Raw genomic sequence first — 13,634 nt, 5'->3', positions numbered from 1 at the left:
AATCAGTGTATTTACATTTATAAGGTATGTTTGACACATGACTATTAGATGAAATTAGTAGTTGTTGGTAGGTTTACTCTTTATTTTCTTTAAAATGGTCGCACTTTTTATCTTAGTTTGCCTTTTTAAAATTTGCTATAATGTTTTTTTATTGAAATGTCTCTGACACTTTATTTAAGTCTCATCTATAAATTTTGTTTTATTTTAATATCATCTACACAATGTTAATGACCTTAGTTATTCTTAAATTTCATGCCAAATCATATTGATGTTATCTCTTGAGTAAAAATAATAGCGGCTAAGCTAGTTGTTATAGAGATGCTTGAGAAAAATTATTTGTTGGTTGTTAGTATTTTTAATAGAGAAAAAAGTGGGTTGAAGCCAAAAATCAATTAAAAGGCTACACATAGTGGTTTTTAGTTTTGACTTAGAAATCAGATTTTAGTTGTTTTAAAAGTAATTTATCAAAGATTTTGTTTGACTGTTTCATTAACTAAAAAGGTAAAAATCAAAAGACAAGCAGAAAACTAAACATAACCTATATATATTTTTGGAGATGATGCAAGTGCTTTAGGAGTTTGTTAACAAAAAAGGGTGTTCGGTATTAGTTGGAGGGAGGGGCTTATATCGTTGACTAGGATGCAACTGACGAGGTCACCCACAATTGTTTATAGAGGTTGATGGCTTCTTGTATTTGATGCACGACTACATAAACTACCCCCTCATTGCCGCTTTTTTGAGAGGTTAAATGCGAACACTAATACCTTTTACGTACCTTGGGGAGAAATGATGATCATGCGCTATGATGTGCAACTCACAAGTCGGGGTTTGGATCATAGGTTACCTACCCCGCTTCGAGGAGTAAAGGTTTTATTATTATGTGTGGTCTTATGGTGAGATGCATGACCTCTACCCGCGAAATATTGTTTGCAATAGGGCATCAATGTGAATGTGCTCATTGGGCTATACACTTCTTAAAGGCATAGCCATGTCTAGATTTAAGCTTGGTACAATGTCAGTATGAGGTCGATGCTATTGATCAATAAGTCATTAATCAAAGCGTAAAATATTTATTATCCAAATAAGAAAATGTAAGATTTTTAAATTATAACTTTCCCAAAAACTGTTAAAGAAACTCAATTTTTTTACCAAATTTTAGGAAAGATAGGTCGAATCAATCAGATTGAACCCTCAATTTTAGAGTCGAATAAAGAAACAATATATCTATTGCCATGAAGCTTACCAAAATACGTGTTACAACTTGGAGACTCCGAAGGCTTGTGAATAAAAGACAAGCCCCGGTAGCAACACCGTTGCGTTGTCAAAGTGTGGGCTAACCATTATCATGATCGACACGACACTTATATATAAGACCATTGACGATAAGTCGATAAACAACATTATAACATTGAAATGCATCTCCCAACTGCGTCTGGGAGCTTGTTTTTCTGTGCTATTGCTGGCTCTTTCAATCTCAGAACACCACAACTTTTCAGTGCCCAAATAATTAAGACTCTAAATAGTTCATCAAGTAGCAGAAAAACAGATCACACTCCCCCTAAACATGGGAGCATCAAATCATCTGAGAGTTACAAATTAACCCATCCACCACTCCATAAGTTTAAAAAGCATTAAAGTGTAATTACAAAGCAATCTCAAATACAATCCTATCCTCATTTACAAGTCTTTCCGGTCTTAAAATTAGGAATAACAGAGTTGGCCTTGCTCCATCGATTGTCGATATTCCAAAATCAGCAAAACTATCATCATTGAATATCCCTGCTCATCGTTTATCAATGGTGTTACAGCAGTTTCAAATGGGATAACACAAAATCTAACAAACCAAAAAAAAGAAAATCAGCACGCACCCATGTAAGTAGCAAATATAAATAGCTTCTATCTAAAAAAATCACAAATTCTTGTTAGAGACGATCTCTTTGAGAGGCCATCGCTAATCGGGCCAGCCCATTATATATTTTTTAAAATATTGTAAGTATGCATTAAGAATGATGTAACTAGACATTTAAGATATTGAAAGTAGGCATTGAGGATACGGTAAGTAACATCAAGGATAATGTAAGTAAGCATTAAGAATACGGTAAGTAGACATTAATCTTTTAATGGGCTGGACTAGAGATCCGTCTCTCAAGAAACTAGTTGTAAAAAAATAGTGGAAACATATATGTCACAAAAATAAGAATCCTCATGAATCTTTGCATCAAAATAATAACATGAAAACGTTACATAACAGTCTTTTATCTACTCAGCTTAACGCATTCAACTGCATTTTCCATGTTTAACAAGCGAAATGACATAAGGCTAAATAGAACATTCATATACTTGAAGAAGAAAACATTTCTCACTCTTATTTTGCTTCTCCTTTGGGCTTAAATTCTCTAACTAGGTCTCTTAGAACATTCACAGCTGCTTCAATTTTAATAATGAAAAGTTAATGTAATTTTGGTAAGAAAGTGTATCGATAAATTTAAAGGTCATGCTGATTCTACTTCAATTACATTTTCTTCACAAAATCCATTTCAATACATTCCCATTTGAAAAAGTGATATTCAATGATAATGAAAAAAAACTATTAAAATTTCATCACCACAGGAATGACATGATCATTCTTATTTGTTAGAATTTAGTACCAATGGGCTGTAAATTTAGTCTAAAAATGGCTATATTTATAAATCTCAAAATAATTTTCAAATAACTGATATCAAGGTAGCAACAACAGGAACAAAAAAGAAAGGAAAAAAAAAGAGAGAAGGGAAATGAAAGGACCGAAAGAAAATTGGAGCAGGTTTCAGTCAATAAAAGTTACAAAAGTGAAGGTGTATTGATGCACATTTCTGGGCTTGTTAAGGTGCTCAGATTAAGGTGTACCCAAAAGAGATTAGTGGACTACTTCGAAGACACGGGGAAAACTTGCAAATTCATTTTATTATCTAGCAATTTAGATTTACTAAACCAGGCTTCAAAAAACTGTTATTAAACTTTTAATTCAAATTTTTTGTTGAATTGGTTCAATAAGAATTGACATCAATTGGTATATGTAATCTAATGTAATGAACATTTTTTTGCTTTGCTTCTAGCAACCCTAGTTTATAGAAACCTTAAAAAAATTCCTTCTTTGGAAAACTTTTATTCCTGAAAACTTAAGTTTCTAAAAATTCATATATTTCCAAACAAGTTTTTCCATTGATTTCTAGCTAGAGTTAAACTATTGAATTGTTTGATCGTTTCCATAATTCGAATCTACATTACACACAGGACTCTCCTTTTTAACTCAAATCACAAAGCTTTCTCAAATTCCTCCTGAAAAGATTTTTTTTTTTTTTTTTTTTTTGCAAACAAGACCAAATGATCTTTCCAATCATACTTCAATATAACATATAATTACTGAACTCCTTACAAAATCCGACACAACATCATCTCATAAACTTGTCAATTTAGAAATACAATGAGCACATAAACATCTAAGAGAATAATTTAACATCAGTAGTTTAATGCTAAATGAACACAACTTATAATTTAATGTTAAGGATGTAGTAAAAAGTATGTAAGGGTTAAATATGCAAAGGCATAACGCTTTACCTCTAAGACTTGGGAGTAGTGTAAGGTAAGAAATGGATGCTAGATTACCACTTGAAAACGGCGCACACATCTCTCTTGAATATGGTATCAAATGAGCAAAAAAAATTAGGTTAATATGATCTAAGCTATGGTTGACATCTTAAAATGTTTGAACTCTTTCAAGTACATGGAGCAAGTAAATGCTACAAAAGAATGTAATGATAGCATTCTTTACATGGTAAAAGAAAAGTGGATTGGTAGAGAGCCCAAAAGACTTAGATTTAAAACATATATGAATTGTGGTATTTAGGGAATATAATAAGAGAACTGCAGTATGAATTACGATGATAGATGAGTGATAAGGAAGAGATGTGGTAGAAGTGTGTAGATTAAATGATAGAATTGTGACTTTGTGAGGGTGAAGAATCTGTATGAATGAGAAATATACGCCTCATGTTGGAGTACAGGGAGCATTCAAAGAAAATTTTGGAAGAAATCAATTCATGTGATGCTAAGTATCCCAACATTAGCAAAAAAATGTATAATGAATTAATGACACCATGACATCGATCTAAACGGTCATGTTCAACATATAGATTAGCTTTTAGAGTGTTTATTAAGGTTTCAGAAATGGAATTACATCTGAGGAGGGAGAGTATATTTTAGATTTCGCACAAGCGCAGAATTTGTCAGTACATAACAAGTAGTATACAAACCATACCAACATCAAAACATCTATCCATTACCAAAAATCCATTCTCCGCGGAATTCACCGTAAAACAAAGCTCAAAAATCACTTTAAGATCTTAAAAATAAAGCTTTAAGAGTTATTAGTTATTAAGAAATAAAAATAACCAAGTCGACCTCACTTCATTGGCATCCCAAAATCGACGAAATCATTATTTCCTGGTCCCGCATTTAATCGCAACGGGAAGAACAAAACCATGCACAAGAAAAAGAACTAAAAAATTAGCAAAGATAGTAAAACACCACTTTTAATGTAAAAATATAAAATCTTGATAGATATAATTACAAAAAAAATAAGATAAAAGATAACTACAACAATATTTAATTACCCAAAAAACTCTCACCTAGGCAGACTTTGGATGGTCGGTTATACACATCATTATCCTTTTAACAACAAAGAAGTTATTTTCGATTAACCCTTAATTAATAACATTTGCAACTTTACACAAATAAAAGTAAAACGTGCAAATGATTTGATGAACCCTTTCACTTTAGTCCATTATAATCTAAAACAAAAAGGCTATAAAAGATAAGTATTGTAATAATCAAAGAAAAGAAAGTTTTGTAAGACAATGTTTCTTTTATTCAATTTTCCATATTTGATCATAACACCATAAACAAAAAGTGAAGTCATAAACCTTAACCAAATTTAATCGTGATGGAACATAGGAGCAAGTTCAATACATTACACTTTGAAAATCCGTTATTTATATTTTCCTTTTACGTCTTGGCTTGTTTCTCTTTGAAAATTATCATCAGCCTTGCATGGATTAGCTGGATTCAGCCTCATTATTTCGGAACTATTATTGCCATCTGAAATGGGTCAAAAAGCTTGGCGGAGAGCAGATGATGATTTTATCGTAAATAAAATGGTGGACTTCAAACAGAAGCACATTTTGAAGGTATGTGTTCCTTCATCAAAGTGATTAAATTTTTAAGGCTTTTGTATAGGTGAGACATGACTTTGCAGGTAGATTTCTCTAATATTGGTAGAAAGCATGAACCTTTTGCTCTGGATCCTTTTATACATGCTGTCCGCTGATACTTTCTAATACAATTCTTTATAACAAATTTTTAAGGAACGTGCAAGAGAGTAGTATGTTTGATCATTCATCGTACATGGTAGTTTGCTTGTAAAGAAGATAGCCTTTAATCGCTTAATATGTAGAATTAGAAGGGTATCTATGCTATGGAGTATGGACTATAGAGTAGTGATGGTAACTTTTTCCACACTTCATAGTAGCCTGATATTGTGATGTTTTGATACTACATTCTCTAAACAGAAAACCCCACCCATGCCTCTCTTCCTCCCTCCTTTTCCCCAAAAATTTTACGCTAAAAGGGAAAACAGATCTATTACTCCAGCAGTCCAGCTACAAATTTCAATTCAAACCACGAGAAAAATTGGCTTGCCCTCTCAATACTTTGAGATTATAATGGAAGTAAGATTGGCAAGTCAAAGAATAACAAGTACTCCATAAATAAACATATAAGCGCACTTGGAGTAGGTGTACTTTGAATGGAGAAATCAAAACCATAATTGATGACAAAACTCAATAATAGGTCTACTTGCGAATCAATTTACATCTTTAAGCATTAAGGGAAGTAGAATGGTAAAAGGGACATAAATGAAAAGGAAAGGGAGTTTCACTCATTTTACAAAAACAATTTCAGATAAGCTCTACTAAGGGTTTAAGGGTTTCCGAATCATTCATAATTACAATAAGTTTAGAAAATAATACAAATTAATGGCATTAGTTATAACAATACCTAGCCTTAATAAACATTACCTTGTTCCTACCCAATCAACAAACAAAAAATATATACCAAAAAAAGGCATATAAGTAAAAATTGATGAATGCAAATATTTGAAAAGAACTCAAACTAGCATAAATTTTTGACATTAAGAAATTATTCACCTTGTGTCTTCAGCTCCATCCAGATCCAAATATATTGGTGTATCTCTATACTCTCATGACATGATATGCACATGCTTGAATTCATCATCTACAAACAAAAAGTCAAAATCATCTAAAATAATCAAAAGTCAAAACCCAAAAACAATACATATCAATAACAATGTAACATTGGCGCATACCGGAGATTGATAATATTAAGGGGATCAATAAAATGCGGCTGGTGTTGCTGTTGTTGTTGCTGCAGCTGCTGCTGTGTTTGCTGTTGCTGCTGTGTTTGCAGTTGCAAAGCAATAGCAGCAGCACCAGCGGGGGCGGTTACCACACCAGAATTAGAAGAAGGATGATTAGCATCCATAAATCTCCAAATATACCAACAAGCAACAGACCTATAAGGACGCCATTTTTCACAAAGTTGTTCCATTTGAGAAGGTCTAGGCAAATCCTCTAAATCATAAAGCAAATGAACCCCTTTCCTAATCCCCAAATCATTAACAGGAAGAACATCAGGTCTATGCAAAGAGAAAATCATAAACATATGAACAGACCAAGACCCAATTCCATTAACCATAGTAAGCATAGTAAACAAAGACTTATCATCCATACTAATAATAGCAGAATCTGATAAAATCCCATTTTGGTATTTCCTTGCAAGATCATGAAGGTAACTAGTTTTACGCCCAGAAACCCCAATTTGACGAAGTTGTTGAGGGGTTAAAGATAAAACAGTTTCAGGAATGACCCCAGATTCACCCCCACAAAGGGAAACAAAACGGGAGTAGATAGAAGTACCAGCTTTGAAAGCAAGTTGTTGGTATAAAATGCTTTTGGTCAAAGCAAGAAAAGGGGTTTGAAATGAATCAAAAGTAGGAGGGTTATGGAGGTCAATCAGTTTAGCAAGAACAGGATCGGAAGCTCTGAGATGTTTAATGGCGATTTGAATTTGATTGGGAGATGAAAGAGAAGGGTAACGATGGGTTTGATTGAGTAATCTTGGTTGTCGGGGAGAGATTATGATTTGATTTGTAGATGGGTTAGGAGTGTCTGGAGATAGTTTGGGGATTTTGCGTGGACGGGAAGGGAGTTTGGTTGGTGGCCGGGGATTGACGGCAGGAGGTGTGTTGGTGTTCTGTTGATCGGCCATTGGAAATGGAATTGTTAGAACTCCATCGGCGGAAGACGGCGGAGGCGGTGGCGGAGGCGGTGGCGGAGTTGCCGTGTGGGTTGAGGTTGGGTGAGAGTGAGAGGGAGATGAAGGAAGAGCGGTATTCATGTCGATTAGAGGGAGGAGGGTGTAGCGTTGAGTGTGCACTACTAATAACTTAACAAGCAATTTAGTCACTAAACATTTTACTCTCAAATAAAGTATAAAGATTAAAACCTATCTATTAAAATACATTTATTTATTTGTTGGATTTGACAAATAAACATATTTTAGTAGATAGTTTTTGATATATATATAAAAAAAAAAAAGAAAAAGAAAAATATACATAAAATAAGTTTTTGTAGATAGTTTTGATAATTTTCTCAAAAATAATAAAAAGAAGAAAAAAAATTAGATTGATTAAAAAATAAGGCTCTATTTGACCCAGCTTTTGAAAAACAATTTCTACTTCTTAAAAGTTGTTTTTGTAGAAACTCTTTTTAGAGATATATTTTTCAAAAAATAGAATTGTTTGTTTTTATTTCTAGAAAACGTTATGAAAATATAAAAATAATTTTGTGTTTTTTTCAATTTACTTCCTACTTTAAAATTTTTTTCATGGTTGCTTGAGTATGATGATTAGGGGTTTGCATAAAAACCCGATCTGAAATATTCGATCTGGATTATCCGGTTCTCAAAATCGGATAATTTAGCCGATTTGCGCAAACTGGATAATCCGGATTGGTTACCCGGTTTTTAAACTGGATCCGAATCTGAGTTAAATTTTTTGGAAACCGGATATCCGGTATTCGATTTTATTTATTTAATTTTCTTTCTTACTTTTTCTTAAATAAAATGATGATGGTTCCATTAAGCTAACCTTGGATTGAATCTTAATATAATTTTCTCCTGCGAATTCTTTTTTTATGATTGTTCTTACCTAAACCAATGTGTAATAATGTTATTCTTTAATTTTCTTAAACCAATTGGTTGTTAGCTGTTGGTTGTTGGCTTTTTTAGTTGGCTTGTTTGACCAACTGAAAATGTTGGTTGATTTTATTGGCTTTTAAGCTAGCTAAAAAACCAGCTGTTTATGGAGATGTTTGGTAAATTTAGGCATTGGCTGTTGGTTGTTTATTAGAGAAAAAGTTGATCCACAAGCCAAAAGCCAACATAAAACCCTAACTGGAGTAGCTTTTTGATTTTTGACTTAAATGCCAACTTTACAACTGGTTAAAAGCCGTTTACCAAATACTTTTGTTGGCTGTTTGACCAACCCACAAGCCTAAAGCCAACTAAAAAGCTAATGTAAAAGCCAACTACCAAACACCTATCTTTTATGACTAATTAAGCTAAATATTTTTTAAAAGTTAGTATTTGAATTTTATGTAAAAAAACATTCTATATAAAAATAGGGATAACACATGCATATGGTTGAATGAAAAAAAGACAAAAAAATAATAAAAAAACATTCTAATAAAACCAGGTATTCCGATACTGGGTATCCGAAATCCGGATACTCGGTTTAATCCGGGTCGAAACCGGATCACATTTTTAGGCATCCGAAAAATGAATATCCGGATTTTCGGATTCGAGTCGACCCGACATCCGATTTTGAACACCCGTAATGATGATGAAATAATAGGAGTAACAAATATTCCCTGATAAGGAATTGTTGTTCTCGTAAGAAATTGTAGTATTATATCATAGATTTTGGACAAAAATAACATTATCCATCCTCATTTTAATAATTTTATAATAGTTATGGTCTCCACATATCTTTCATTAACTTTATTTTTACATTTTTATATTCCTTATAGTCCCCACATGTTTCCCACTAAGTTTATAAAAATATTGTTACCTCATGTTCTTGCTAGTAGTCTCATTTACTTTTGGGATACTATTTACTTATTAGTCTTAATTTGTATTTTTATTCTTAATTTATAAGTCAAAACATAGTCAAGTAAGATTTTGTTTGATTCATCTTAATGTAAGGATTATTAGTATCCACTAAATGGGACTACTAGGTTGAATAGGAGGGAGTATTTTATAAGTTGTGGTCCCCATATTTTTTCCACTAGCTTTCTTTTAATATTATTTAATGTTTATGTCCTCATTTTTCTTCCATCAAATGTATTATTCAATTAAATAATATATCTACTATTTAAAATATTTTACTTCTCTTAAGTATTTCCTGTGAACATTCCTTGTGGGAACTTCATTAGAGAACATTCCATCAAGTGTATTATTCAATTAAATAATATAATGTATTACAAATATGTGTTACAAGATGAAATCTACACTATTTGTAATCCTTTGTATATGACTTTGAACTTTTTTTGAATTACCAAGAAGACGATGAAGATATGATTGCAACAATCAAAGAAGTCGTTCGGAAACTTGATATGAGTAGAAGGCGTTCATGCACTTTCTTATTGTGATATTTCTCCCACAAAGATGCTTGAGATGATAGATGAAGTTCACAATGAAATACAATCTACACAATAAAATTTTAGCACAAGGAGATTGCAATTGTAAATACAAGTGTTGTAGTGAATTAATAACTTTGATGATGTTGAGAGTTTATTACTTTCTCAATACTAATTCATGAAAGAAAGAAACAAGAAAAGAATGAGAAAATTCTTAAGAGAGCAAATCAAAAATGATATGGAGATGGGATGTATAGTCCCTTGGCATGCATCCCCTATATATAGAGCAATGCATCAAACAACACCTCCTTTTGAAACAAATGTGTTTCACCAAGTAAAGCTTATGAACCATAGTAATGATTCTTCAAAGCAAAGCAATCACAATTAACTTCCAACCAGAAGTTAATTAAGCATTAGTGTGATTTTAATCAAAGCAACACTTAAAACCAGATCAAACGAATAAAAATCATAAAAAAACAGAACAGTCTGGCGACGAGTCATCGCCCAAACGCTGACTCGGCGTTCCATGTAAAGCCAACTCGGCTTAGTTTCTGCCCACTTTTGTTACATCAGTAACCAAGCAACGACTCGTCGCCTAGCCAACGACGAGTTGTCTTTTCCTACTGTTTGCGTCTATCCGTTTTTCCTTTGAGGCTTTTAAATGGACTTATAATATATTTATTTTAGTCCCACAACTATACTAAGTATGTAATATATATAAATCTTGGTCTATATACTCTAAATGTTCAACAATTCTCCCCCATTTAAAGTATAACGGGCCTCCTTCTTCCTTTACAAATTAAGTATGTAGTATACACAAATCTCGATCTATATACTCTAAATGTTTAACAATCCTCCCCCATTTAGAGTATAACGGACCTCCTTCTTCCTTTAAAAATTAAGTATATAATCCCGTATCATGCATCAACGCTAATGTCCCTACGGATTGAAATAACGCCTAGTATAAAACATTTCACAAGCAATCAAACTAGAATGATGTCCCTACGGGTTGAATCAACTAGCCTATCCAACCACTTGAAGGTCAAATACACATAAAACCAATAACACATTGTCATTTACCTTGATACATTATATAGGGTCGTGTCCATATCTATTCATAAGTTTATCATAGTCGGGTATACCAATCTTGACTACTTGAAGCGGCCAAAACTTCAAACTTATATAGGTAGGTTCTCACTACGTAAAACATATCCCTGTGATAGGATACCACCAAGAGCTCTTCAAGCCTTGACCTTGAGAACTTAAACGACTACCTTGTCATCACTGTTTAAAGCAACTATGTGTCATTCATCCTTGTTGCTCTCAAAGACTTTAAAGGACTTTACCACATTGAATTCAAGACATAATGCTACTTGTGTATGAATTGGGACTTTTCCTTTAAACTTTATTGACATAATTCGATTTTAAATTCTCAATTGACCCTTGTTCAATTGAAACCTTATTCATGGCTTTTGTGAAAAAATCAGCCAAATTGAACTTGATGTTCACATAGTCAAGAATTATAGCCCCATGAAAGATCTTGCACTAGACTATGTCTAAGAGCAATGCGTCTCGACTTACCATTATACACTTGACTATAAGCTCTATCCAAAGCCATTGTACAATTCGTATGAATTGCCACAGGTGATATCGACTTTAGCAACAAAGGTATTTCAAACATGAGATTCCTTAACCAATCCGCTTTATTTGTCGCCGAGGCGAGCGCAATGAATTATGCGGACATAGTGGAATCTACTATAACTGTTTGCTTCTTAGAAGCCCATGAAATGACACCTCCCCCATAAATAAACGCCATTCCATTAGTTGAAGAATTATCTTCTTCATTAGTGATCCAACTAGCATTGGAATAACCTTTCAAAATAGGAGGTTCAATACTATAAGTTATACCATAATTTATAGTTCCTTTCAAGTATCGTACATGTCATAGCATACATCAAAGAATGCCATCCAATGATCTTTGCATACTCCAATTGAGAAATTGGTTGTCAGGTATGCTTGGTAAATTTCATACCTTGTTCTATGGGGCTCGAGACTGGAGTCGTGTCTTGCAATTTAAACCTATTAAGCATTTTCTCAATATAATGAGATTGACTAAGATTAATACGACCACCATCTCTTTTGATCTTTATACCTAAGATCACATTGGCCTTCCCCATATACTTCATTTGGAAGAATTTAGACAAAAAATCCTTTGTCTCTTGGATATGTACTAAACTAGTAACAAAAATGAACATGTCATCCATGTATAAGCAAATGATAACTCCATTTTCGTGGTTATCAAATTTGCTATAAGCGCATTTATCCGCTTGATTCAAGTTGAATCCAAAGGACAATATAGTTTCATCAAACTTTTGATGCCATCACTTTGGTGCTTGTTTAAGTCCATATAATGACTTAACAAGTTTACACACCTTGTTCTCTTGTCCTTTCAAAACAAATCTTTCGGGTTGTTTCATGTAAACTTCCTCATCTAGCTCACCGTATAAGAATGTGGTTTTTACCATCCATTTAATGGATCTCTAGACGATAAATTGTAGCCAATACTACCAGCAACCTAATGGTGGTTATTCTCGCAACTAGTGCATATGTATTGAAATGATTGATACCAAGCTTTTGTCTAAATCCTTGTGCCACTAAACGAGCCTTGAACTTATCAATAGTTCCATCAATTTTCATCTTCTTGCGGAAGATGCACTTGCAACCAATTGGTTTACTAGTCGGTGGGAGATCTACTAATACCTAAGTATTATTCCCCATAATGGATTGCATCTCATTATCTATTGCCTCTTTCCAAAAGGCACTATCTTATGATGCCATAGTATCACTAAAAGTCAATGGGTCTCCTTCCACATTACATAAATATGAACACTAGATGATATGTTATCTCTAGTTCCTTCAACCAAATATACATGGAAATTCGGTCCAAAGCTGTTTGCTTTCCGTTGTCTTTTACTTCTTTTAGGAATAATTTTAACAATTAGCATCTTCCACCCGCTTTGGGAAATCCACCGAATAGATTTTGTTTCATAGTACTGTGGTCACTTCTCTTTTTAAGTTTTCCATAGATTCTATTTTTGATGATCCTTCTTCTAAACCAATTTTTTCCTCATCTCGAATACCAACCCTAACAATTCGTGTTGAGGTACAAACTTCACTCTCGATAGGGCATTACAATCTTTGGCATGTGGCATGTTCCCTTTTATGTACCAAATCATAATCGATTTGAGTAGCACAACCACCACTCTTATATGTAATGAAGTGCTCGTCACTCTTTAAAGAAAGAGTTTGTGATCACTAGATCGTGTGTTGACGCAGAATTTAGTAATTGCCCTTGACTTTTGTTCCTATTCTCGTAACCTAATTTTTCATGCACCAAATTATAATTATTTGTCTCTCTTTCTATATGTCCATTAATATCCCGTCCTAGATCAAAAACCTTTCATCTTTCGAGAAACTCTCCTTAAGGTTACCTAGAGATAAATAAATTACTAGAGGTGTTGATTCGGGTCATCGGATAGATTTGAGGTCGTTTGAAATCGGGATTTGAGTCCATATTATTTTCTGCATAATTGTAAATCATTTTTGAAATCAGGTCAAATCAAATTCAGTTACAAAATTAAATATATTTTAGATCATCAAATCTGTTTCGAACACCTGAAAAAATACTATTACTTGAAAGTCTAGAATTCGAACTAATGAATGAGCATCACTTTGTAAAGTAGGACTAGGATTATTTATATGCATTCTCACATGATCCAAAACGAGTATCCAAAATGATTTATTCATAAAAATATCATCATC

The 13,634-nt window shown here is 33.1% G+C and overlaps 1 protein-coding gene across 2 annotated transcripts; it reads right to left on the bottom strand.

Moving 5' to 3' along the window:
- Positions 1 to 1,403: 1,403 nt before the first annotated feature.
- LOC130821633 (DNA-3-methyladenine glycosylase 1) lies at positions 1,404 to 7,638 on the bottom strand. Of its 2 annotated transcripts, none has more exons than XM_057687427.1 (3): positions 6,422 to 7,638; positions 6,243 to 6,330; positions 1,404 to 1,834 (listed from the first exon to the last, which is right to left on the bottom strand). In XM_057687427.1, the coding sequence occupies exons 1-2, from the start codon at positions 7,510 to 7,512 to the stop codon at positions 6,327 to 6,329; spliced, it is 1,095 nt and encodes a 364-aa protein (XP_057543410.1). In that variant the 5' UTR covers positions 7,513 to 7,638; the 3' UTR covers positions 1,404 to 1,834; positions 6,243 to 6,326. The 2 variants fall into 2 exon arrangements, with proteins under 2 accessions (XP_057543410.1, XP_057543405.1); XM_057687422.1 differs by having other exon boundaries at positions 1,404 to 1,779.
- Between the last annotated feature and the right edge of the window lie 5,996 nt (positions 7,639 to 13,634).

This window comes from Amaranthus tricolor, chromosome 1 (genome assembly GCF_026212465.1).
Source record: "Amaranthus tricolor cultivar Red isolate AtriRed21 chromosome 1, ASM2621246v1, whole genome shotgun sequence".
Taxonomy (NCBI): Eukaryota; Viridiplantae; Streptophyta; class Magnoliopsida; order Caryophyllales; family Amaranthaceae; genus Amaranthus; species Amaranthus tricolor.
This window is presented reverse-complemented; position numbering and strand designations above follow the sequence as displayed.

Excerpts from the sequence above, each read along its gene's own strand:
- LOC130821633 (XM_057687427.1), bottom strand. The coding sequence starts at position 7,512 with ATGAATACCGCTCTTCCTTCATCTCCCTCTCACTCTCACCCAACCTCA.